General features: G+C 44.6%; 1 protein-coding gene across 1 annotated transcript; it reads left to right on the forward strand.

The window, feature by feature from the left end:
* Positions 1 to 25,604, forward strand: SCTR (secretin receptor; the record flags this gene model as incomplete). Its single annotated transcript, XM_080621984.1, is given in 17 exon segments — positions 1 to 39; positions 43 to 60; positions 62 to 124; positions 127 to 174; positions 178 to 228; positions 4,092 to 4,218; positions 12,963 to 13,073; positions 17,732 to 17,835; positions 18,131 to 18,228; positions 18,906 to 19,038; positions 20,287 to 20,440; positions 20,532 to 20,592; positions 21,134 to 21,203; positions 23,871 to 23,962; positions 24,057 to 24,195; positions 24,379 to 24,420; positions 25,428 to 25,604. Coding segments are annotated over 17 exon segments (1,527 nt in total).
* Positions 25,605 to 26,621: the final 1,017 nt, after the last annotated feature.

A 26,621-nucleotide genomic window follows, 5' to 3' on the forward strand; every position in this document is an offset into this window, starting at 1 on the left:
ATGCTCTCTAGGGCTCAGCAGCTGGAGAGAAACATTGGCTAAGGATGGTCAAAGCTGGGACAGAAAAAAAGGAAGGAGGGAAAGGGATGAAGTGAAAGAAGCTAGGAGCCACGCTGCAGAGCATACAGACAGCCCAGTGTCCTCTGGTGTGCGAGAGATGAAGGAAACAGACTATGATTGACGATGTGGACCATCTGGGTGATCACCTTCTGGATTTCAGCTGTCCCGGTAAGTGTTCAGAGCTATTTATTCCCAATTGCATGGAATCACCTGTCATATGAGTAAGTGCACCTCTATTCCATGAAGTTGTGTTGTCTTTGTTTAAAAAGGTCTGTGCAGAAGCTGGAATATTTTTTATTTTATTCTCACTTCTGCTGCTTCCTGCACAAATTGACAGAGACTAGATGGCTGGATGCTGGATGCCTGAGTTTCCCAACCTATTTAAACAGCAGTATTACTAATGTGTTTTGGTAAGCATAGCAAGTTCTGTGATAAAGAAAATATTTTATGTTATTTAGAAAAACTCTGCTGATTTACACCAGCGAGCAATCCCCTAAAGGGGAATGCCCACCACTACCAATGCCTAAGTTGACTCAGAATGAAGGTATGCAAAGCAATGTTTGACCCACAAAGTTTGGTTTCTTCCTTTTAGCTTTATCACTTTACTGGGATGCTTACTGGCAAATTGTCACTGCTGAGCTCCGACTCGTCTGCAGGGACAGCAGAACCTGGGCTGTGATCTCCAGGAGCTGCTCAGCTTATACAGATTTTGCAAGCATACAAAACCAAAACTGAAATACATCCAGCTTGGGTGTGAGATGTTGGGAAAGGATCAAATTCTCGTCAAATGCAAAAAATTACTGTTTCATTACAACTACTGGAAAAATCATTCTGTTTGTCCCAGCAGGGGATCTGGTTCACACTGTAAGAAAACCTGAGCTTTGTCTAGACATTTTAATTACATAGTAAATGCAATCTGCAAACATTTTTGCTTTTTGATTGTTTTCCACAATAAGAATAGTGACTTTTATGGTTTTCTTGTCATTTTGCTTTCTTATAATTAGGTACTACCTAAAGGACTCTATAAACATATGATTGTTCAGGGTGCCACTGGAAGCATCTCTTTCCACTTGTTCTTTTCTAATCCTTAAAGATATGTAGTTTGATTTTGCCAGAGATATTTTATTCTCCTTTAAATCCTTTCATTAAACTAAACTCACTTACATTCAGATTAAATATCTGTGAATTCTGTGGCTGTAGATATTATTTATATCAATTAGTCTATTAATTTCATGGGTTAAAAGCTGTAGTTGACTGTTGCTATCAATATCACAAACTTCAGCTTTCTGACCATTCTAGTTATCTAGACAGCTAGTAATCACAGATATTTCTACGTGAAATGGTTCTGGTATCTTATATTATGTTTAAACAAAACAGGAGGTTGTCTTTCTTACCCTCTCATCAAAATCTGACAGCCTGTGAGCTGGGAGCTGTTTCAGTGAACTGTTTAGGAAGAGACCAAGAAGCTGCATGTAAAAGAGCCCATTTACCTCCTTGATTTCAAGGTTCAGGGACAGACTGTTTGCTCCCTGTTGTGGATAGTAACCGGAGCAACACTGAGTATAGTCAGTAGCACAGCAGGCTTATCTGCCCGTGGTGTAGGAAGTGGGATTTTGCATCGCTCAGAAAACAGCTGTGCTGGACCTCCAATGGCCCTGCTCATACCCAGCCTGCTCCATCAGATGCCAACATTGGCAAAGAGTGACTGAGGGACCACGCTTGTGGAAAACAAGGTCTTTAAACCAGCACCTGGGGGCTCACTGCTTTCTTTGGGTTTAAAATCCTGTTGCACATCTCTTAACTGACAGTAGTGTTTATCTGATCAGGAGAATAGCATGTCCATCACTTGGCAGGGTAAAACAGTAATTGTAAGACATTAACTATACCATATTTCTGCTTGAACAAAACATTTTATGTAAGAAAATAATGCTGTATCAGATCAGGAGTGTGGTCTTCCCAGATGAATGTGCTAAAAGCCTGTAGCCTCATTCTAGTTGTAGAGAAATAACATAGGCTTTAAATCTCTTTCTAGAATGAAAGCTTTGTTAGGACCTACATTCCTTAAAAGAAAACAGTGCCCGCAAGATGTATAGGCTTATTTAAGATGAAGAATTTTCCTGTTTCTGAGAGTGTTACTAAAGTGATTGCCAGCATTTATTTTTACATATGTTAGTATCATCTTGAATGACCTGTGTACAAACCAGACCAGTTCTGTTGGCCACTTCAAATGCTCAGCACTAATATTGTTTTTCAATGTATTTTCAAGGCAACTTTTGGACAGAGATACTACAGAAGTATCTTGTAGGTCTTAACTGGCACATTTATACTTGCGAACTCTGAAAATGTACCAAATTGCTTTACTATTGGTAATAAAATACACAAAAATAGAGTGACAATGCACATTTAAAAAATCTGTCCATTTTTAGAAATTATCAAATTCAGCCTTCAGCTAACAATGGAACTACTAAATGCAATGACATTTCTTTAGACATGTTGCTCCAGTCAGATACTTCTAGTTTTAGTAAGATTAAATGGATTTTTAAAATCTAATTTCTTCAAATAATACATGAATTAAAAAAAATTTAAGTCCTGGTATTGGAAGATAGTTTATTTCTCCTGAATTCTTTGCATATGTGATTCCAGAAAATTCATTACATTAATGACAATACATTATCATTACTAAATATTTTAGTTTAGTTATTTCATGACACACAAAGACGAGGAAGAAAGATCGTCAAGTAAAATACAACCAACCGATGAGATGATGCATGATACACTGCTGAAAAGATCAGACTTTGTTCAGAAATACAGTACCCAGAATAATTCCAGCCAAAATGTCTGTTGGGCAAAAATGTAATTTTAGAAAAGCAATAGTTCTCATTACAAGGTTTTCAGTGATTATTCTGTCGCTTAAATCTAATCTGAAAGTGATCAGCGATGCTACAAGATTGAGTATGTTGAGTAGTAATATGATGCTGCTGGATTGACTTTTCCACAAAAAGGACATTAAAAAATTCTAATTGATATTTTTCAAATAATACATCCTGGTGACTTGTTTTTAATGTTTTAAGCATGTGTGCATATACACGTATGCATATATATGTGTGTGTACATGTAAGTTCCATAGTGGGAATTTATAAAGATTTTTGGGTTTGCTCATGAGGGAGGAATTATCTCACTTGTTATAATGGGAACCTGCTTATATTCAGTATTTTTATTGTTAAAAATAACAGAAACTAGTAACATAATAGAAATGGTGAAAGTACTTTTTTACTGCAAGACATAACAACAGGGAGCTTGTCCTGCAAATGATTTTTTAATATATGGCATTTTAATGGTTGGTAGCTGCTTTTACATTCATTTTGGTCCAGCTACATATAGCATAAACTGCACATTTAATTACTACATCAGGATTAAGTTAAGACTAACATTTCCCACACCAGTTTGTGAGAAAGGAGGATGAGGCAAGATGGGAAGGTGAAAAAATTACCTTAGGACAAATTACTACCTAGGTTCTCACAAAAATCTGAGTGAGATTCTGTTTTCAGGTCGGCTCCTGCAGCTTCCTGATCAGTAGCAGTGAAACAGGCTTTGCTGGTCTGCAACCCGTGGACATATTTGGATCACTTGTGCCTGGCAAAATGATCCGCCGGGTATATTGGTTAATGCTGCCAGGGGCAAGTAATTAATTCTTTGTTGCTCTAGGAGAATCCAGCAGTGCCTTGGATGTCTCTCCAGTCTTTTGGAAGAGCATCCTGCTCATATACTTAATTTAGCAGAATAACACATCTTTCTCAATAACAGTAATGTCAGCAAAAGAGACAAGGCAGAAACTCAGTCTGTGCCTGCCTGCTGCTACTATAAAAAAAGCAGACTTAGGAAAACTGACTGTATTTCAATTGCCCAGAAATACTGCCCAGAATCTGTTGATAGGGTTGCATGGAGAGCATGAGCATAAGAACAGCAAACCCTGTTGAAGGGATGTAAGTTTTAAGAGAAAAAAGTGATTCCAATGCTTGTAAAATTTGCAGATCAGAGCTGTCCCACCTGTCTGCGACCTCTTGAGTGTCCTGAAAAGAGAGGAAGAAAACTGTGCTGAGACTCTCTCCCTGGAGGCAAAGAATAGAACGACAGAAAATGATCTGCTCCTGAGCTCGGGTAAAGGCTGAATGTATGTGCATGGCAAAAAATGCTTTCAGATGAGCTAGATGGCCTCAAAATCTGTTAACCCCACACTCTTTCCCATAGGAGGCATGCACCTTGTATACATCTCTCATTTAGGAGCAGAAAAATGGGTAAGATCTGTTATAAGGCTCCAAGAATGGGATTTTGACCTTACTGTGACAGCAATAAATGCAGGAGCTAACTCAGCTGCTCAGCTGCAGTCCTCAGAGCTAGGGAGCACATCAGCAACAAAATCTTGCATATTGCAAGGATTTTGAATTCTTCTCACCTTGGACAAGGATGCAAGCAAACTAAACTTCGCAGGACTGTGCAGGTGTGTACCAGCACTAGCATAAATTAGCAGGCAGTACTGTTTTACAGATGGTGTTGTTTTAGTTCAGTCGAATAATTCTACCTTCTGTGCCCACTCTCCCGAAATCTAGAGGAAGTTAAAACTATCAGATTTGTTAAATCTTTGAGAAAGCATTTCCAGTGGCTATCAAAATTGCTCTTTTAACATTATAAGGCAGATTAAACAAGGCATACTGCCATGAGCTCAGGGATACCCACATGTCAGAAGGCTTTAAGCTGAAAGTGGCCAGAATGACTATGCCCCTCTCTGTCTCTGTAACTCTGCAAACACATATCCTGGCAGTGAAAACCCAGAGGAATAAACAAGGGTAAGATGTACATCTTTTCCCCAAGTAATGGTTCTCAAAGAAAGAGTCCAGGAATTTCCTTTTGCTGGTCTTTGCTCAAGGAGGATTTGTTACCTTGGTGAACTATGAAGTAATTCTGGGAAATAATGCATCTGAAAATACCTCCTTCTGGAAGGAGACCATCCCAATGTTGCAATTTTTCCAGGTATTTCTGTGCACTGAGTCTGATTTGGGGACTTTATGCCAGTGACACTGGCATGAAGTGCGATAACCCAAACAATGCTGCATGGCTAGGTATAAATATCACCCAATGTGATGTTTCATTTGCTGTTAAACTGTTGCTTTGATGTAAACAGTTACCAAGTTCCATAAACATTGGCACAGAGAGGACACTGGAGCTGAGGTGCCCTGGCTGTGAAAAGCTCTGTATTTTCAGGCACCAGGACTGCTGCGCAGAAGGATATCAATACACTTCTAGAAATGTCAATATCTTTGTTGGGATAATGGAGGCTGGCCTTGTAAAGCATGAAGTGTTTGAAGACAGCATTCAGCACTTTCTCCCCTCTGCTTTCAGTGAGCGTGGAGGGTATTTGGCACACAACAGGACCTTACCAGGCATAGGGTGGTCCTTGTATGCGTCAGTGGCCTCTCTTTTCCCTGTCATATTACAAACCCCACAAAGAAGGCTTTGCTAAAACCAGTGATAGTGAGCAGAGGCAACAGGGACCTAATCTAGATTTCAGGCTATGTCTGGAGAAGAACAAAACAAGAAAGGCCAGGATTGCAGTTTGTAGCACAAAGGACATCAACCGTAGGTCTTCTCTATTAACACTCTGCACCACAGACCAAAATTTACCTATGCCAGCTTGTAGCACCCAGGCAAGACGGCAAAGTTGAGATCACCATCATGCTGTGCTTCATTGACCACCAGCTGCCTGATGCATCTCTACCAGTCCTGCTAAAAGGCAACACAGCCAAGCCAAGGGCACAAAAAGCCTCCCTTGCACCCTGACTGTAGCAGGGGGGCCACAAAAAGGCCAGCCTTGGCTGGGGAAATGGAGTGAATCTGAGCAGTGTCAGCCAGTCCCTGCAGCTGCTAGAGGCCTCAGCTGGCAGAAAGTGCAGGGAGGGCAAGGGAGCCACAGGATTGTGCCTGCAGAGCCCAGCAGAGCTTTAAGTTCAATGGCTGCTCTGAGATAGGTCCTCCAGCAGCTGTGTCACACTATCAGAGGTCTGGCCTTGGAAGAAAAACAGTATGGGCAGATTTTGACAGAATATTGGTGCGTATCATCAGTGTTTTGCCGTGGCCTTCAAATGTGAATTCCTTCCCTTTAGAGTCCCAAGGACTGATAAAGTTTGGAAAAGCTTTGCTTTGCTGCAGTAGAAAAGCCATTGAGACCTGCAGCCAAGCCCAGACTATTGGCATTATTTATTCCAACACAGTCTTGGCATAATGAAAGAGATCATAGAATCATAGAATCATAGAATAGTTAGGGTTGGAAAGGACCTTGAGATCATCGAGTTTCAACCCCCCTGCCATGGGCAGGGACACCTCACACTAAACCATATCACCCAAGGCCTCGTCCAACCTGGCCTTGAACACCGCCAGGGATGGAGCATTCACAACCTCCCTGGGCAACCCATTCCAGTGCCTCACAACCCTCTCAGTAAAGAATTTCTTCCTTATATCCAATCTAAACTTCCCCTGTTTAAGTTTTTACCCGTTACCCCTTGTCCTGTCACTACAGTCCCTGATGAATAGTCCCTCCCCCAGCATCCTTGTAGGCCCCCTTCAGATACTGGAGGTCTTCACGCAGCCTTCTCTTCTCCAGGCTGAACAGCCCCAACTTTCTCAGCCTCTCTTCATACGGGAGGTGCTCCAGTCCCCTGATCATCCTCGTGGCCCTCCTCTGCACTTGTTCCAACAGTTCCATGTCCTTTTTATGTTGAGGACACCAGAACTGCACACAACATTCCAAGTGAGTTCTCACGAGAGCAGAGTAGAGGGGCAGGACCACCTCCTTTGGCCTGCTGGTCACGCTCCTTTTGATGCAGCCCAGGATACGGTTGGCTTTCTGGGCTGTGAGCGCACACTGCTGGCTCATGTTCATTTTTTCATCGACCAACACCCCCAAGTCCTCCTCCGCAGGGCTGCTCTGAATCTCTTCTCTGCCCAACCTGGAGCTGTGCCTGGGATTGCTCCAACCCAGGTGGAGGACCTGGCACTTGGCACGGTTAGACTTCATCAGGTTGGCATCAGCCCACCTCACAAGCGTGTCGAGGTCCCTCTGGATGGCATCACTTCCCTTCAGCGTATCAACCGAACCACACAGCTTGGTGTCATCGGCAAACTTGCTGAGGGCGCACTCAATCCCACTGTCCATGTCACCGACAAAGATGTTGAACAAGACCGGTCCCAACACCGACCCCTGAGGGACACCACTCGTTACCGGTCTCCAGCCGGACATCGAGCCATTGACCACAACTCTATGCGTGCGGCCATCCAGCCAGTTCTTTATCCACCGAGTGGTCCACCCATCAAATTGACGTCTCTCCAATTTAGAGACAAGGATGTCATGTGGGACAGTGTCAAAGGCTTTGCACAAGTCCAGGGAGATGACGTCAACTGCTCTGCCCCTGTCCATCAGTTTCGTAGCCCCATCATAGAAGGCCACCAAATTGGTCAGGCAGGATTTCCCCTTAGTGAAGCCATGCTGGCTGTTACCAACCACTTCCTTGTTTTTCATGTACCTTAGCATGCCTTCCAGGAGAATCTGGTCCAAGATTTTGCCAGGCACAGAGGTGAGACTGACTGGTCTGGAATTCCCCGGGTCATCCATTTTCCCCTTCTTAAAAATGTGGGTTATATTTCCCTTTGTCCAGTCATCAGGAACTTTACCTGACTGCCATGACTTTTCAAATATGATGGCCAGTGGCTTAGCAACTTCATTCGCCAGCTCCTTCAGGACCCAGGATGTCATCAGGTCCCATGGACTTGTGTACGTTTAGGTTTTTAAGATGGTCTCGAACCAGATCCTCTCCTACAGTGGGCCTAGGGTCCTCATTCTCACAGTTCCTGCGTTCACCTTCCAAGACTTGGGTGGTGCGGTCAGAGATTTTGCCAGTGAAGACTGAGGCAAAGAAGTCATTAAGAACCTCAGCCTTCTCCAAATCCTGGGTAGCCAGTTCTCCAGATATCTTCTGAAGGAGGCCTACGTTGTCCCTAGTCTGTCTTTTACTCGCTACGTACAGCTAGGATGGCTAAGGCCTCCTTAGAATTAAATCTGGCAAGAGGGGTCAAGGACAGCAGAAAGAGCCTTTTCAAGTACATGGCTGATAAAACTAACACCAGAGGCAAGGTTGGCCTGCTGGTGAACGGGATGGGTGCCCTGGTGACAGAAGATACAGAGATGGCAGAGTTATTGAATGCCTTCTTTGTCTCAGTCTACTCTGCCAGAGGCAGTCCTGAAGAGCCCTGTACTCCTGAGACCTCAGATGAATTCAGGTCAACGGAGCAGTTTGCCTTAGTCGATGAGGAAGGGGTTAGGGACCAGTTGAGCAATCTGGACATCCATAAATCCATGGGTCCAGATGGGATGCACCCGCGGGTGCTGAGGGAACTGGCGGAAGTCATTGCTAGACCACTCTCCATCATCTTTACCAAGTCTTGGGAAACGGAAGAGGTGCCTGAGGACTGGAGGAAAGCAAATGTCACTCCGGTCTTCAAAAAGGGCAAGAAGGAGGACCCGGGTAACTATAGACCTGTCAGCCTCACCTCCATCCCTGGGAAAGTGATGGAACACCTTATCCTTGGTGCCATCTTAAGGCATGTCAAGGATAAGAGGGTTATGAGGGGCAGTCAACATGGCTTTACCAAGAGGAAGTCATGCTTGACCAACCTCATAGCCTTTTATGAGGAAATAACATCGTGGATGGATGCTGGCAGAGCAGTGGATGTGGTCTACCTTGACTTCAGCAAAGCATTTGACACAGTCTCCCACAGCATCCTCATAGCTAAATTGAGGAAGTGTGGTCTGGATGATCAGGTAGTGAGGTGGACTGCGAACTGGCTGAAGGATAGAAGCCAGAGAGTTGTAGTCTATGGGACGGAGTCTAGTTGGAGGCCTGTATCTAGTGGAGTGCCTCAAGGGTCAGTACTGGGACCAGTATTATTTAATATATTCATCAATGATTTAGATGAGGGAATTGAGTGTACTGTCAGCAAGTTTGCTGATGACACTAAGCTGGGAGGAGTGGCTGACACGCCAGAAGGCTGTGCTGCCATCCAAATCCAGCGGGACCTGGACAGGCTGGAGAGTTGGGCAGGGAGTAACTTGATGAAATATAACAAGGGAAAGTGTAGAGTCCTGCATCTGGGCAGGAACAACCCCAGGTTCCAATATAGGTTGGGGAACGACCTGTTAGAGAGTAGTGTAGGGGAGAGGGACCTGGGGGTCCTAGTGGATGGCAGGATGATCATGAGTCAACACTGTGCCCTTGTGGCCAAGAAGGCCAATGGCATCCTGGGGTGTATTAGAAGGGGGGTGGTCAGTAGGTCGAGAGAGGTCCTCCTTCCCCTCTACTCTGCCCTGGTGAGACCACATCTGGAATATTGTGTCCAGTTCTGGGCCCCTCAGTTCAAGAAGGACAGAGAGAGTCCAGCGCAGGGCAACTAAGATGATTAAGGGAGTGGAGCATCTCCCTTATGAGGAAAGGCTGAGGGAGCTGGGTCTCTATAGTTTGGAGAAGAGGAGACTGAGGGGTGACCTTATTAGTGTATATAAATATATAAAGGGGGAGTGTCACGAGGATGGAGCCAGGCTCTTCTCAGTGGCAAACAATGATAAGACAAGGGGTAATGGGTACAAACTGGAACACAAGAGGTTCCACTTAAACTTGAGAAGAAACTTCTTCTCAGTGAGGGTGACAGAACACTGGAACAGGCTGCCCAGGGGGGTTGTGGAGTCTCCTTCTCTGGAGACATTCAAAACCCGCCTGGACACATTCCTGTGTAACCTTATCTAGGCATTCCTGCTCCAGCAGGGGAATTGGAGTAGATGATCTTTTGAGGTCCCTTCCAATCTCTAACATACTGTGATACTGTGATACTGTGAATCCCTTCCTATTATCCTTAACATCCCTAGCCAAGTTCAATTCTAACTGGGCCTTAGCCTTCCTCACCTGGTCCCTAGCTTCCCGGACAGCATCCCTGTATTCTTCCCAGGCCACCTGTCCCTGCTTCCACCTTCTATAAGCCTCTTTTTTCCTTTGAATTTTCCTGAGCAGCTCTTTATCCATCCAAGGAGGTCTCCTGGCCCTCTTGCTCCACTTCCTTCTAGTTGGGATGCAACACTCCTGAGCTTGGAGCAGGTGATCCTTGAATAACAACCAGCAGTCTTGGGCCCCCCTTCCCTCTAGGGCTGTGTCCCATGGAACCTTACTAAGCAGGTTCCTGAAGAGGCCAAATTCTGCTCTCTTGAAGTCCAGGGCAGTGAGCTTGCTGCACGCTCTTCTCACTGTCCCGAGGATCTCGAATTCGACCATCTCGTGGTCACTGCAACCAAGGCTGCCCTGGAGCGTCACATTTCTAACCAGCCCTTCCCTGTTGGTGAGCACAAGGTCAAGCATGGCACCTCTCCTTGTCAGCTCCTCTGTTACTTGCAGAAGAAAGTTCTCTTCCACACAGTCGAGGAACCTCCTGGAGTGATTGTGCTGGGCCGTACCATCACTCCAACAGATGTCAGGGTGGTTGAAGTCTCCCATAAGAACAAGGGCCTGTGAGCTTGAGGCTGTTCCTATCTGCCTATAGACCACTTCACCCACAGATTCCTCTTGATCAGGCGGTCTGTAACATATCCCCACAATAATGTCCCCCATTGCTGCTCTCCCTTTAACCCTGACCCACAAACTCTCTGTCGACTGCTCACCTGTCCCCAGACAGAGTTCCATACTCTCCACCCTATCCCTAACATAAATAGCAACTCCCCCTCCCCGCCTGCCAGGCCTGTCTTTTCTATAGAGCCTGTAACCTTCCATTCCAACACTCCAGTCATAGGAGCCATCCCACCATGTTTCTGTGATGCCTACTATGTCATACTCCCGTAGTCGTGCACACATCTCTAATTCCTCTTGTTTGTTTCCCATGCTACGGGCGTTTGTATAGAGGCATCTGAGCCGAGCTCCAAATGAAGCCGGCTCATTGGCTGGAGTGGCTGGAATATCTCTGCATCGCTCCGAGCATTTATTGTAGGTGCCGGCAACTGACTGGGTGTGTTGGGATGGAACGTTCCCCCCTCCCCCAACACATCTAGTTTAAAGAAACCTTGACCAGCCTGGCAAGCCTCCTACCAAAACCACTCTTCCTCTTCTTTGTCAGATCAGCTCTACCAGCCCCCAGTAGACCTGACCTACTAACTTGGGTCCCGTATTCAAAACACCCAAACCCCTGACTATGGCACCAAACTTTTAACCATTTATTAACCTGGCCAATCCTCCTAGCTTTTTTAAGGTCTCCCCCTGTATCCTGGAGAATTGATGAAAAGACAACCTGAGCTCCAGAGCCCCTAACCACCTCTCCCAGGGCTCTGTAGTCCTTCTTTATGTTCTCCAGGCTACTGCTATCAACATCACTAGCACCCACATGGATCACCAGAAGTGGGTAATAGTCCGTGGGTCTCACTAGAGCAGGCAGCCTCTCTGCAACATCCCTGATCCGTGCCCCAGGTAGGCAACACACCTCCCTCGAGACTGGGTCAGGCCGACAGATGAGTGCCTCTGTCCCTTTCAAAGTAGAGTCCCCTACCACTATGACCCGTCTCTTTTTCCTGGCAGCACCAGTAGTGATCTTCTTTACCGGAGCACCAGATGGTTGTTTCTGGTGCAAGTGCCCTTCCTTCTTAGCCCCCTGCAGAACAGCAAAGCGGTTCTGCGTGGGGACAACAGCTTTAGGAGGAAGCCCCTTGTTTTTAATTGTCCTCTTCGTCTTTTTTTTTGTTGTTTTTTGTTGTTACTATTTCCCAGCTTCCTGGGTTGACAGCATCCTCCACTCCTCCATGAGCTTCAAGGGATGCCTGAGGCCCCTGCACAGTTTGGGCCTGGAAGAGGCAGTCCTGTTTCCTCTCAGCTTCCCTGATATCTTGCAGCCTATCAACAGCATCCTGCAGCTCAGCCACCTGCTGCAAGAGGACCTCCACCAGGGAGCACCAAGTACAGCCCTGCCCATTTGGCATCGTTCCCTCAGGAGACCAGTGCAGGCACTCTCTACACTCTGAGCTCTGCACTGCAGCCTCCCCTCTCATCAGCTCTGTCTGGGTGCCTACGCTGGCTACTGTGGGGGCAGCCAGAGCAGAGCTCCCAGACTGGGCCCCAGTCATACGGCGAGTACTCACCATCCTGCTTGCCTGCCCGCGCGAACTGCCGCGCAAACTGCCTGAACAAGCAGAGTGGTATTTATGGTGATAAAAGGATGACATAGATACTGTTCCTCTCTGCCCTTTCCCCAGTACCATTCTGAAGCTGTTTAAACTCTTAGTCAAGTTGTATCTTTTTCTATTTACAGAAGGGTTATGTAAAGAAAACATATGTGGAAGCTTTAGAAACCTTCACATGAAAGAAGATGTGGAAGCTTTAGAAAGACTGAAAAATGAGCTAAGAAGTTCACATCTGGTTTCCTTCATCTTTCCAGGGCCATTCAATAGTTACTAGAAGACAGATGGATAGTCAAGGGCCTGATAAAAAGATCACAATGCCCCAAGTTGCTCTTTGTCTGGCTAGTATATATTAGTGGACTCAAGGACCAGAATGGGACAGGCCTACAGCTTGCTGGGGGTGATTTGAAGCAAGCAGGACCTGTTCCACCCTATCGAAGTGTTGACAGGTTTCAACAGGTCGTGCTCTGTCTCATCCAGGTACTCTACTGTTCAGAGTACTGAACATCTTTGTTCCTGTAGCTGCCTTGGTCCCTGAGAGATGCTGTCTGGTGCTTTGTTGCTTGTTTCATTGTGTTTTATTGTTGGCAGAAGTTTTATGGTGTTTCATCACTTGGAGATGCTGCATGGTATTTTGCTGTTGCCCTCTCAGGCAGATGTGCTGGAATGTGGGATAACATGAGCTGCTGGCCTTCATCCACCGTGGGACAGATTGTCAGTGCTCAGTGCCCTGAATTCTTCCAGATGCTGACTGGGAAAAAAGGTAACACTAAAACATGCTTTTATTGCCCAGGCATGCTTTATTAAATATGTTATTTACAAAGATGCCACTGTCAGTTCTGAACTTGAAGTGAAATTGTGTCCCTGCTTCTTTTATAGAGCAATGTTAACTTAGCAGCTCCATTTCCAACACTAAACTGAATGTGGGAAATTCTGGAATTAAAGTAGCGAAGTGTTTTAAGTGTTTACTTTTCTTAACCAGGTGGAAAAAAAGTGCAGGAAGTAAATGTTGTCCTGAAAAGCAGCTTTTAGCATGATTTCTTGGGGGAAAAAGTTTTCACCACTCAGCCTCTGTGTTTATGTATTTCTGTCTGTCTTTCCCCTTCTAATAACTCCCAGATCCAGTGGCTGATCTCAGCTGAGCTTGACACAGACAAAAATTCACAGAGCATTAAGTTCACACAAGTTTTGGCAAAACAGCCAGGCAAAAAAGATCCCCTTTTTGCTTCCATCAAGAAGAAATCTGTACCAGAGTGTTAATCCCTTGGCTGTGACAGGCTCCACAAAAGTGGCACAAATTCACGGAAACTCAGATGTCGTGGCTTACCAAACAACTTACTCAAAAAGAGATGAGCTGAAGCAACACTTGTCCTTTTGCTGGGATTTTTAAGATAGAAGTGAAGTGAAATTTATTCCCAGTGTGCTAGAGTAATCATGAGCCATTAAGTAGGAGTTTCTGTCTGCTTTCTGTTCATTTCTACTTTTCAGCAATGCCCAAGAAATGTGCTTAGATTTTTCTTCAGCAAGTTAATGATTCAAATTGAAATAGGGTTTTACATTGTTCAGTTATAGGACAGAGATTAATAAGGTCTAGTACTTACAGAAAAGCAGACATTCATTTTATGGAGGGAGGAATGGGAGACAAAGTATTAGATTGTCTAATAAAAACCAGAGAAGACAGAGGAGAAGCACTTAGTGCTCTTTAAATAAAAGCAGACATGAGACATTCAGATTAAAATAAATACTGTGCTACTTTCTGTACACACAAATAGTAGCTGCCTATCAGGTCCTATAATCTGGTTTAAAGACAGAGGATAAACTACACAAAGACACAGATCACTACTGAAGAAATCGTCTGTCATGTGCTCACAAATCTTTTGAGTAGTGATACCAGCGCTTAAAAGCATTAAATGAAAACCCTGCTGATACAGCCACTAGAGGGAACTGCACCCTGTCTCTGGCCTTCTTACCTGGAAGGAAAACAGGAATTTGTACATCCAAAGGTCATTATTACATGTCAAGTGTGCACTGTGTTATCCTGAAGATCGTCTAACAGCTTTAAACTTTAGTTGCCATCCTTATCAAGAGGCTAGGAGCTGAACAGCTTCTGATAAGTAATAATCAGAGTGACAGTGTTCAAAAAAGAAACCCAAGACGTGGTTCATTGGAATTTGCATCTTATTTCAGTCTCTGCATCTGGCATTTTGGGTCAAAGTCAGCAATAGTTTATTCTCATTCTCATAGCCACATTCTCCTCTGATTTTATACTGTGGTTGGCTTGTGACTCCTGTGTTTAATTACTGTTACAGTAATTGCCCTGTTTGAAGCAGTTTTGCAAAGAAAAACAGATCTGTTTGTTTGGAAAAAAGGCAAAAGTTTTCTCTCCTCACCACCGACAAAGCAGATGGGCAGCCACAAATGCCAAAGAACCATACGTTGAGGGACACAGATAGCTCTGAGCTCTGACCAAACCCTGGTCTCTGTGCTTTGTGCTGACATCTAGACTTGAATCTGCAGCCCAGACTGTCTGGCCCCTTCCCATATAACAGATCAAAGAAATAAAATAATCTGTAACCTAACAGTAACATAAGGCAAAGAAGAGATTCAGAGCAGCCCTGTGGAGAAGGACTTGGGGGTGCTGGTTGATGAGAAAATGAACATGAGCCGGCTTCAGTGTGCATTCGCAGCCCAGAAAGCCAACTGTATCCTGGGCTGCATCAAAAGGAGCGTGACCAGCAGGCCAAAGGAGGTGATCCTGCCCCTCTACTCTGCTCTCATGAGAACTCACTTGGAGTATTGTGTGCAGTTCTGATGTCCTCAACATAAAAAGGACATGGAACTGTTGGAACAAGTGCAGAGGAGGGCCATGAGGACGATCAGGGGACTGGAGCACCTCCCATATGAAGATAGGCTGAGAAAGTTGGGGCTGTTCAGCCTGGAGAAGAGAAGGCTGCGTGGAAACCTCATAGCAGCCTTCCAGTATCTGAAGAGGGGCTATAGGGATGCTGGGGAGGGACTATTCATCAGGGACTGTAGTGACAGGACAAGGGGTAATGGGTAAAAACTTAAACAGGGGAAGTTTAGATTGGATATAAGGAAGAAATTCTTTACTGAGAGGGTTGTGAGGCACTGGAATGGGTTGCCCAGGGAGGTTGTGAATGCTCCATCCCTGGCGGTGTTCAAGGCCAGGTTGGACAAAGCCTTGGGTGGCATAGTTTAGTGTGAGGTGTCCCTGCCCATGGCAGGGGGGTTGGAAGTAGATGATCTTAAGGTCTTTTCCAACCCTAACTATTCTATGATTCGATGATTCTATTCACATGCAGGCCTGCACATTATGTATCAGGGAAGAAGTGTGGAAAGGTGCGATGATTGTGGGGTTTCGGAGTCAAAGAAGGCCACATCAGATGTCCTCAGTTCCACAGCCATACCTTTAGCCAGTGTTCCCCCTTGCCTAGGCAACTCCAGAAGACTCGAAGTCACCAGTAAACACCAAAAACTGATTGTTAGATGGACTGCAGACCCCAAGTCCGCTCTGAGTTCTGCTGAGAATTCTGAGAATGCTGCAGCTTCCCCAGTGTGTGTGCCACCCATAAGCAAGTATCATTGTTAAAATTTTGCTCATAATCTCCCATCCTTTGCATATAACACAATCACATGCACACACCAACACAGAACTTCATGTCTTCTGTCTGATATACTTTGATATCCTCAGGCAAAAACCAGTTATGGACATGTTTACAAGCACACCACTTTGCTCTGAGTTAAGTATGTGTGTCTTAATAATCGAAGCTGAAGCAAAGAATTTACTACCTTATGACTCTCTTGCCGAGTGCCAAAACAGATTGGGGAGAACTGTTTGGGAGAGATGTTTCTCTCCTGTTGTTGCTACATTGCAGCAGGACATAGAAAACCTGGCTTAAAAAGCAAGCCTGGCCCTTTGAAAGATGCTAAGCTGGAACAAGATGTTCATAAAAGCGTCATAATAACGGTCTGTTACTGACACACCCAGAGCTCTTTCCATTTGGAAGTCTCAGCATGTTTGCTGTGCCTTGCAGTTTTACAGAGGTGAGCTCAAATCGAGTGCAGACATGCTGTCAGGGTACCAGAATTAGCCCAGAGGTAGCAGGAGCCCTGACTCTGTCCTGACAGTCTCAGCACAGCTTCAAAGAGCATAAACCAGTGTCAAACACTGCTGCACACGCATCTACCTCCATTCCCCCAACACTGCAGGAATGTTTTGCAGGAACTGGATGGCCTTGGAGTCTTCAGGGCCAAATGTGTGGGGAAAAAAGTGAACTTTTATGACGCCTTCTGGCAAGGCTTCTACCAAGAAGGGCTGCTGATTTCAGGTCCTCTCTAAGTCCTTTCTAGTATTGACATTGCTGCAGCGAAGCCAGGATTTCACTCCATGTTTCTAAAGTGTGGCTCCTACTTGACAGACTAAGGTGAGCAGGATGGCAGGTACTGGTTTTACTTCTTTGTAAAAAGTTCTCTTCTCTTGAGCACATAACCTACATGCCCGCTAGGGTCATTTGATTCCAATGAGATTGTAAGGTGTGTAGGGCAGGACTTCCCACTTCCACTTTAGTCCCAAATATGAATGTGGACATGTTCAAACCTGTCCTATTCAACCACGTGCAACTTGCTGGGGATCCATCTCACTCAGCCTTAGGAGCCTACAAGTCAGATATCCCAGCAGAAGTGGGTCAGACAAACCATCCTCTGCAGATGTCTGTCTGAAAATGAGGTGAATTCCACAAATGCCTCTTTTTCTCCACTGACTAGAAAGACGGCCATGAGGGACACAGTTGGACTCAAACATTCAGTTTCCAGAAGTCTAACTTAAGTGAGGGGAATCCCATCCTAGCCTTTAATTTACAAGTAAGCAAGGAAATCAACAGTGTAAGATGATGCCAAGACGTGCATATAGGGACAAAGCTTTCATTTTTTCATTGAAATCTCACCAAAAAGCTGTGACCATCTAAAGTCTTGTATTCTCTTTGGACCATAACAAACCACAGTGAAGAGGCGGGAGCATTCAGGAAAGTACCAGTTTTGCAGAGTATGAATCTGTGATTGAGCAAGTCATGTGTTTGCTGATCTTGGAATACTGACAAAGAAATACCAGATGTACTGAACAATATTATTTATGTTGCAATTAATAAAAACACATCCATCACAGTCGTCCCTGAGTGGGCAAACAATATCATAACCCATACAAGTACACTAGGCAAGTATCAACATAATTAGCTCAGTTGCATTTCACTTTCAGCTATGCCGAGTGTATTGCCTAGGGGGAAAATGTTCTCTTTACTCTTGGAGCAACCCTATAGGTTGGTGACTAACCCCCGGGAAGACCAAAGATACAATTTGAAATGATCACGCCTGGTTTTGTCTTTTTATTCTGTTATTACCACACAGGTTTTGTCTACCGAAACTGTACAAGTGAAGGTTGGTCTGACCCATACCCAAGACCTGATATCGCTTGTGGCTACAATGTCAATGACACAACGAATGAGGCAAGAGTGAGTATGAATGCCTATGACCACAGATCTGCTGCTCTGGAGCCCTGGGGGAGGAATATGTTAGAAGAAACTGGATGAGGTTGTGATTTAGCTCCTTTGGGGTTATTCTTACAAGTGTTTTTCAGCATAAATGCTTCCTTCAAATTATCAGAATGGGTTGCTCAGGGTAAAACTTCAGTAGCTGATTTTACAAGAAAATTTGTTTATTAAATAGGAACAGACATCTTTCTTCCTGTATGGGCTAATTTCTACCAGACTGTCAAAGGTAAAGATGTGAATATATGTTCCTCTGCAGCGCTCCTATTTCATGACTCTGAAGACCATGTACACCATTGGATACTGCACCTCCCTCGTGACGCTGATGATAGCCTTAGTGGTCCTGATCTCTTTTAGGTGAGGAGAAGCATCTCTGGTTTGGATTTGGCCAGGACTTCTGGTCATCTCAGCCAACACAAGGTCCTTCTGTTGGCTTTCAGGGCAAGTAAAAAATTGAAGTTTACAGCGGCAATCTGTCACAGCATAAGGTTCACACAACCTTATAACCTGGAATTTGTACTTTGCTACTTATTCAGTGAAAAAGAATTCCCTTACAGTAAGTGTCAGAAGGGCAGAAGGAACCCCAACTGTTTTGCAAACTTGTCTTCTGGCTGCACAGCCTCTGGATGCAGATTATGTGGAGATTTAATACAGAAAACGTTGCATGCACAAGTGCACTGTGCAAGCAAACCAAATAAATCCACCCAGGTGTGGATAAACAGCTTTGGTTCATGTTACTCCAGAAAGAAGGGAGGCTAGAACAAGTGTATCAACATGAAACCATAATTATTCTGGCAGTGTTCAGCTTGTTTAAGTATCTGAGGGGAGCAGATGTGACTTCAGCTTTTCAAGGTCTTCTCCAGGATATCCCTCTTGGGAAATGCATCAGTCTTCCTTTCACAGGCAGAAAAACAGTGTTCTTAATTTGTCAGTTCAGCATTAATAAGGGTTGAAACCTGCTGTTTACAGCCACAAGTTACTCATGTTAGCTAGGAATGCAACTTCATGGGACCTCTCTCTCTTTTTTGCAACAGAAGACTTCGCTGTACGAGGAACTACATCCACATGCACCTCTTCACATCATTCATTTTGCGAGCCTCATCCAACTTCATCAAGGATGCCGTTTTGTTTTCCTCTGAAGACATAAATTACTGTGGAGCATACATGGTAACCCTCTCCCTTCTAGCTTGCTCCATGCCTCAGTTCCCTTGGAGGATCCTAGCAGTAGTTAGGGTGCAGGAAAGCAAATCTCCGTCCCAGCTTTCTATTCAACATATGGGGTTATGGAAGAAGAGAGGTACGCCTTTTCCCTTGTCTGTCAATTGATGCCTCATCTTGGTCATTCCTGGCTGAGGTTTCTCTGTTTGGGAGTATTCTGGATGAGTGAGGGAGGCATGAGGATGCAAAAGCAGCCTAGGCTGGAGCATACACACAGAAACCCAGATGTAGTTCCTCATATAGGCTATAGATGCCCTTAGAAATACTGGAACAGAAGGTATCCAGGTCAGTCTGAAGTAGATTACTGCATTCATCTGTTCGACTGTGTTAACTAGATGGCTGCAGAAGACACCAGGAGTTCAGCACGTTGACCCAGAAATGCCTAAACATGGGTGTCTCAGGCTTTGAACACAGGATACACAACCAGGGCGGAGATTATTACACGGATTTTAGATCCTGGTAGATGGGGCTGGCAGGAAAAGTATGAGAACACATCAAGTATTGCTGACTTAAACTGCAGGGTGAGACCTGACAGTAAGATACGGGTTTGCACTCATATCTTGAGAAAGCCTGGAAAAGAAAAGGAACCTCCCAAATTTTGAATTGTTTTTTGTCTTTTTCTCTTGATTGGCAGCAAAATATCTTGAAAATTGGGAGTGCGAATGAGCACTGGAAATGTTGTTCAATACTTTAAACCAAAAGATAAGAATTAGGGGAGGAAACACAGAAGCAAAAATCCCACATCACAAAAATGCCTTTCTTTGTTTGTTTGTTTTACCCACACTCCCCCCAGTTTTGCCGCATTTCTGTTGCTGACCAAGAATGTTTTGAGCAAATTTGAACTTATCTTTATTGGCCTTTTTTCTTAAGAAAAAAATAATGACAAATATGTTCACGTGCATCTTTAAGGTGGTATTAGTGCTACTGATACTAATAAGGTGAAACCTCCTTTAAGTGAGACAGTAACCCAAACCCATGCCCATGACACCCTTTGATTCTTGCTAGTGAGAGAGTTGATTAATGCTTTTACGAATGCCAACCTAGCTTTATTATCATGTGATCACCTGTCTCAGGGCCACCCATTCAGTCCCCTAATTGCTATAAAATCTCTATTTGCCAAGATTTATTTACAGCTCTCTCTCTGTTAGACGGTAGATGCAAACCCAGGCAGAAGCTAATTATCGTCTCTTTCCTCAGGCTGGGTGTAGGCTCACCATGGTGTTCTTTCAGTACTGCATCATGTCTAACTACAGCTGGCTCCTCGTGGAGGGACTGTACCTCCACACTCTTCTGGTTATTTCCTTCTTCTCAGAAAGGAAGTTCCTCTGGTGGTTCATCGCTCTCGGATGGGGTACTGGTTTTCTTTTCAGTAAGAATAGCTGTGGGTTTGTTTTGCATTTGGGATGGACTTGTGGAGCAGTAACTAGGTTTTCCAATTGCAGGTGCCCCAACTGTATTTGTGGCTGCATGGGTGACTGCTAGGCAACTCCATGAAAACATTGGGTAAGTTGTGTGGATGTGGGGAAGGTGGCACTCCATGGGGAGCATGCAGCCCCTGCACAGGCTGCTCCTCAGGGTCCTGCTCATTTTTGGGCTATGGCAGCCAAGCAAATCAATCATCAGCCTGTTGTGGTGTGAGCCTGGATCCTAGTGTGGGTGGGAGTAGAGGTCCAGCTGAGCAACCTAAGAAAGAGCCTCAGATTTGATCTGAGTATTTCCACCAGTAGAAGGTGGCCTTCAAGTGCAAAGTCAGCCCACAATGTTTTCAGCATCTGTATTTGACTTTCTGATCAGTGAAACTTTGTTCCTTTCTCTTCTCTCTTCCAGAATCTTGAACAGTGGTTGTACTCTAAGGGAAGGGTATACTTTCATCCAGTGCAAGTGTACATTTTTTCATCAGAAATGTTGTACCTTTAAGTGAGAACAGGAAATTGATTTTGTAGAAGGGAATAGTGGCCTATCTGAAGTGCAAAACACACTAAACCTCTTTGAAAAGACACCAGTGTTTTGATAACTGACTGCACCTTCTCTTCTATTTTTACAGGTGTTGGGACATCAACACCAACGCCAATACCTGGTGGATCATTAGAGGCCCTGTAGTTTTGTCTATTTTTGTAAGTCTTTTCTGGGACATGCAGATTCAAACTGTATTTTCAAATACTATGAAGTCAACATGCTTTAGAAGCGTGTTAATGAACTGATTTAGACATGTGCCTGAACTGGTGTGACACATAGTGCTTAAGCAACTTCTGCTCAGCAGGATTTAGTCAGTAACTAGTGCCCCGAAGCTGAGTTCAAAAGAAAAGCTGGAGTGTCCTCCCAAGAAGCAAGAGCCTGAAGAAGATCGGGTTTCCACATCCTGTTGATTTCATATGAACTTGGCTGGCTTGTGGAAGCTTGTTTTGGACTGTTTCAAGGAAGGCTCTGGAGGAGAAACAAATGGACTGTACATTTCAGTACAATCGCCTTTGTCTCCTGGTCAATGCCCCTCTCAGCAAAGCCAAAACCAACTTGCCTTACATGACCATTAACTTTTGTTTTCAATAATGAAAACAGCTCACATGCTGCCCCCACCATATGTTAGTGGACTGCAATTACACTATTATGGAATTGCTCACTGAAATGAGCATGCACATTCAAATTTGGTGTGAGTCTACCCAGTACAAGGCAGTAGCAATGTCAAGAACAGTTCAGTACATGTTATACTCAGCACCTGTGGTTTGAGCATTTGCTGGTACTCAGAGCCTTAGGTACCATGGTGCAGAAGCTGCCTCTTGGAGGTAGCTGTTCTGCCCAATGGAGATGCTCTGGAGCAGACCACTCTGCAGTGATCTATCTGAAGCCAAAGCCCATGTACAGAAATATGCAAAGTGCTAGTTACTCTCAAGTAAGCTGCTGACACTCCAAGGCGAGAACCCAAGAGTTGGTCAAGGTTTCTGTGTTGCCAGTAGGAGCCATTATGTTTGCAAAACACAAACTGCAACACTTGCACGCTGTTTTGGAAACCCAGGCGGCAGAGATGGTGGTCTAAAGTTCTGCTTCCATTTACCCCTGAGCAACCCTTCACCCCACAAGAACAAGCTGAAGGCCACACAGATTATTCAGGATCAATTTAATGAGGCCACAGCATTTGTTTTCCTTAATGTTATAACCCTGATGCTCCAGGAGCTATTCAGCAACAGTTAAATGCCAACAAGGCCCAGGCACTCTGCAAGGCAAAAAGCACAATCTTCATTTACCTTCTGAAGGCCACCACACCCATCCTCTTCCAAGTTTCATCAAAATCCTGATCACATCTAACTTAGCAGGAGCCCCCTGCATGACTCTGTCTCTTTACCTAAGAGAGGCTTTTCTCAAGCCCATATCCAGAGACAAACAAACGGCCAGTTCTTCAGAATTCAGATCTAATCTCTTTATTCCTTACAGCACACAGTCTTTAGCAGTTCAAAGGCCAGAAAATCAACACCGATAAACTCTTTTGTACTCCTAGGCTAACATTCATTGCTGCACTGCTCGCGGGCAATCCCTCCCAGCAGGAATTCTGCTGTCCCCCCTTCCACAGTAGTTTTTCATCAGCAAAAAGTCCTGCTCAGCCTACACTGGCCTAGTGGAATAAAAAGCCCAGAATGCTCGGGCCTGAGCCTCCTTCCTCCATAGTAGCCCCAAAATATTTCAGTCTTTCCTTCCATGTTTCCCAGCCCTCTCCAGACACTCTCAGCTGCCCAGACCACACAGGCAAAGTTGCTCCCTCTTCATCCAATAATTTAGGGAACACAGGGACACCCTGGATCTGTCCCATCTACAGTAGACCCACTCCTTTTAGGGAAACTCACCACCTCAGAGCCCTGCTCCAACATCCACAGGCACGTCCAAGCCATCATGAAAAGGATGCATCACTGTGATGGTGTTTCCAGGCACAGAGGAGAGTTACAGTGCAGGGTGTTACAAAAGGGGCTTAGATCTGCAGGCTATGCAGGCGCAGAATGATGCTGGGAGCCCTGGTGCAAAGGCCAGACAAAACCCAAGTCAATCCCCGGTGCTACAAGCTGGCCGTGGGAGAGAGGCATGCTCAGGCCAGCTCTGCCTCCCCTGGGGCTCCTGCTCTCTGCCTGAGGGTCAAACGAGCAGAAACAGCTATTGCTTCATCTTCACCCAAACTGAGCAGCCGATCAACATTTTTGTCTGATAACAGACCTTGGAGAAGGGGAAAAATGCAAAAGGAAGAGCTTGAGTATCGACTCTCTCCTATGCTCACTTTTAACTGCTTTGCCTCCATCAACCCAAACCATGCTGTATCTTTTGGCAGAGAGCAAGCAGCGTTTTCAGCCCCACTTAGCAAGTGGTAGATCCAGCACTGCCCTTTCGCTGGAATCCAATGTGGGGCCAGACTGTATTGAGGCTGTCTGAACCCCAGACATAAGGTATCCTACCAATGTGCTTGGTCTCCTTGCACTTTGGTCACTTGTCCAGATAATAAGCCCTGATCGTCCCCATAACTAAAGGTGCAGCAAACTGACAGGGAAAGCAGCCATCACCCAAACCCGGGGGTGGCTGGACAGGCCGGAGAGGCAGGGACAGGAATTGGGATGGGGACAGGGACATGGGCAGACCAGCCTCTCTATTTTGCCTGTTCAGCCTAAACACCCAATTTCTCTGCTGATACCTGGCAGTTACATAAGTGTTTGGTCAACACTTTGTTTTGTTGTTTGGTTGTGGTTTTCCTTTGGTTTGGAAGGGTTTTTTCCCATCCTTTTTTTCTTTTTTTTTTTTTTTTTCCCCAGATTAATTTTATTCTTTTTGTCAACATTTTAAGAATCTTGATGAGGAAGCTCAGCTCACCTGAAGGACAGAGCAGTGATTTCAACCAATACAAGTATGTCCATTACATTGTGACTTCATGCACATTAGCTCACCTGAGCTCTTCTTTCTCCTTCTATGTCAGCTTTCCCCTCTGTCTTTGTTCTCAGGAGGCTTGCAAAGTCAACACTCTTCCTCATCCCTCTCTTTGGGGTTCACTACATAATCTTTGCCTTTTTCCCTGAAGATGCAAGCAGCGGCACAATGGAAATTCAGCTGTTTTTCGAATTGGCTCTTGGATCATTCCAGGTAATATTTGATGAGCTCTTATTTCTTTAAAATAAGAAAAAGAAGTATAACATGTAAATCTGCCACAGAGCAGAGTCCCAGTGACAAAATCAAGCTGTCTGAATGCCCTTGAGCTGCCTCATCCCTATTCAAAATCTGACACTGCAGTTCTAGTTCTGTGACCGTGGTTCTTTTTTCTTTCAGGGCTTTGTTGTGGCTGTACTTTACTGTTTTCTTAATGGTGAGGTGAGTTTTGTGTATATAACATTCTTTTTTATTGCTCAAGCATGCCTCATTAATCAGTACAATACGTTCTCCAATGAATTACATGTTTTATCTGAGGGTTTTCTACCTAGCTACCTAAAGTCACTCATGAAATACCTCCTAGACCTGACAAGCTTAACTGATTGTATGCCAGATGCAAACTTCACCTCTCAACTACTGCAGCTCTTTCATAAATCAGATACAGCATTATTACTGTCTGGGAACAGAGGGTGGGAGTACCAACGTGCACATGGGCACACTGACAATCAGCTGATTCTGACGTACTGTGCTATTGGCTGTGATCTCACGGCTGGCTTTTGTGTTTGATCCTTGGGTGGGAATTTATCAAAAGCTGTACCCAGTCCAAGTTTATTAGGACTCTCATAAGGTAAAGTTTCTCAAAGAAGGACCATTTTCTTTTAGTCATATGATAACTGCCAGGCTTCTGGACTAGAACTTGCACTTTGAAATACTGCTGCTGGTAGAGGTGGGGGGAAACATTATCCAAACCTGGGAGATTCTGAGGTTACTGGAAGTAAATAAAACCAAAACAATGACTAAGGTTGGAAGAAAAGTCACTTTGAAAGGGAGGAGGGGTTTGAAATACTCTGGCTGATCCTTCAGCAGGGTGCAGAAAAGGTTGGTTTGAGGAAAATCTGCTCCTTTTTTTTTTTTTTTTTAGAGTGCCAAAATGTCCCATTTTATAATTAATACAAAGATCTTGGAAAAGTCTAAACCGAACACTCACTAAGGCCAGCTAGACTCTGTGAACAGAAAAACAGGTTAACAGAAAATTCTGTGGCTGCAACAACAGTATCACTAGAAGTGACAAGGAACAGGCCCTATCCATACGCCTTAAAAGGGGGGTTAAACAAATCCAAACCTTGGCAAAAGTAACCCGCTCTCCTTCTCCTGTTACACTGCTCTCTGCAATGTGGGTCTCCAAGGTAGACTAGCTGAACTAAGTATTTTATGACCTCTCTACCTAGGTTCAGCTGGAAGTTCAGAGAAAATGGAGGCAGTGGCATTTAAGTGAACACTTGCGTCGGCATCTCAGCACCTCAGCAAGTAACGGAGGAAGTGGCTTAACTCAAGAGATGCACATGGTGAGGTCAAGCCCACCAGGGCACAGGAGAGCAACACTCCAAAGATCAAGCATGATTTAACACTGTATGGCTGGAGGATACCTCCATGCTCAGATACACATGGCTAAGTCCCACAGACTGTACTGGAAGTCTTGTGTATGTATCCAAAAGTGGGGCTTGGCTGTAGATCAATGGTTCTTGAAGCACATCTGTTCATTTATATCCTGTGTAGCACATTAGTTATTTTGCAAGGCAAAATAGGCCAAAACATTATGCTCTTCCTTGGGCTTCTGGCCACAGTCATTTGTGTTTCTTCCCACACCAATATTTTTCAGCTACTTCTACTTTAAAGTGACTTTTCATTTTCCACGAGGCTGTCCATGTTCCAGGCTAAGCCCGGCTGGTGACTTTTAGATGTTCTCTATTTTTTTCTGCTGTTGAAGATGGGAGGACATTCAATTTTATATTATTAAGGTTACGTGCCACCCTTTAACACAGCCCATGGGTTTGAAACATAAAATTAATTAATCCCTAAAATTCAAAATTTTTCTGTTGTGCTGATGGATGATGGACACTGAGAACATAAACCACAGCTGAGCTCCTGTTTCCTCTCTGATTGTACAGCCATTGCTCCAGTGACAGTGGCAGGGTCAGACAGTCTTCTTCCTTTGCCTCTTCTAACAGTGGCGACCTCACAAATAACAGTGTCCAAATTTGTATCTTTGTAGCTTGCTGAAATGGTAAAAAAGCCATTGTAGCACATTCCAAAGGCTGACAAAACTTCAGTAAGATGGCTCTTTTCTATTGTGTCTGCGCCTCTGAGACTTGTCCAGGTAGCCTTTGAAGGTAATCAGTGAAAGCCCTTGAGACATTTAAAACTCAATTGAACTGGACAGTACAAGGTATCTTGTGAAAAACAACATCAGAGTGTTTGGCGAAAGTCTCTTTAAAACCAACAATCACTCAGCATGCTGAAAGCTGTAAGACTGTGCACTGTAATATGCTATAACAAGTTATCTGAGCTTCTGTTACAGCTTGATGCTCTTAAGGATAAAAGTGTTAAGTGATTTCTCTGGCTTGAGTGGCAAAGGATAAAAG

The sequence above is a fragment of the Psittacula echo genome (assembly GCF_963264785.1).
Source record: "Psittacula echo genome assembly, chromosome: 6".
NCBI classification, from domain to species: domain Eukaryota; kingdom Metazoa; phylum Chordata; class Aves; order Psittaciformes; family Psittacidae; genus Psittacula; species Psittacula echo.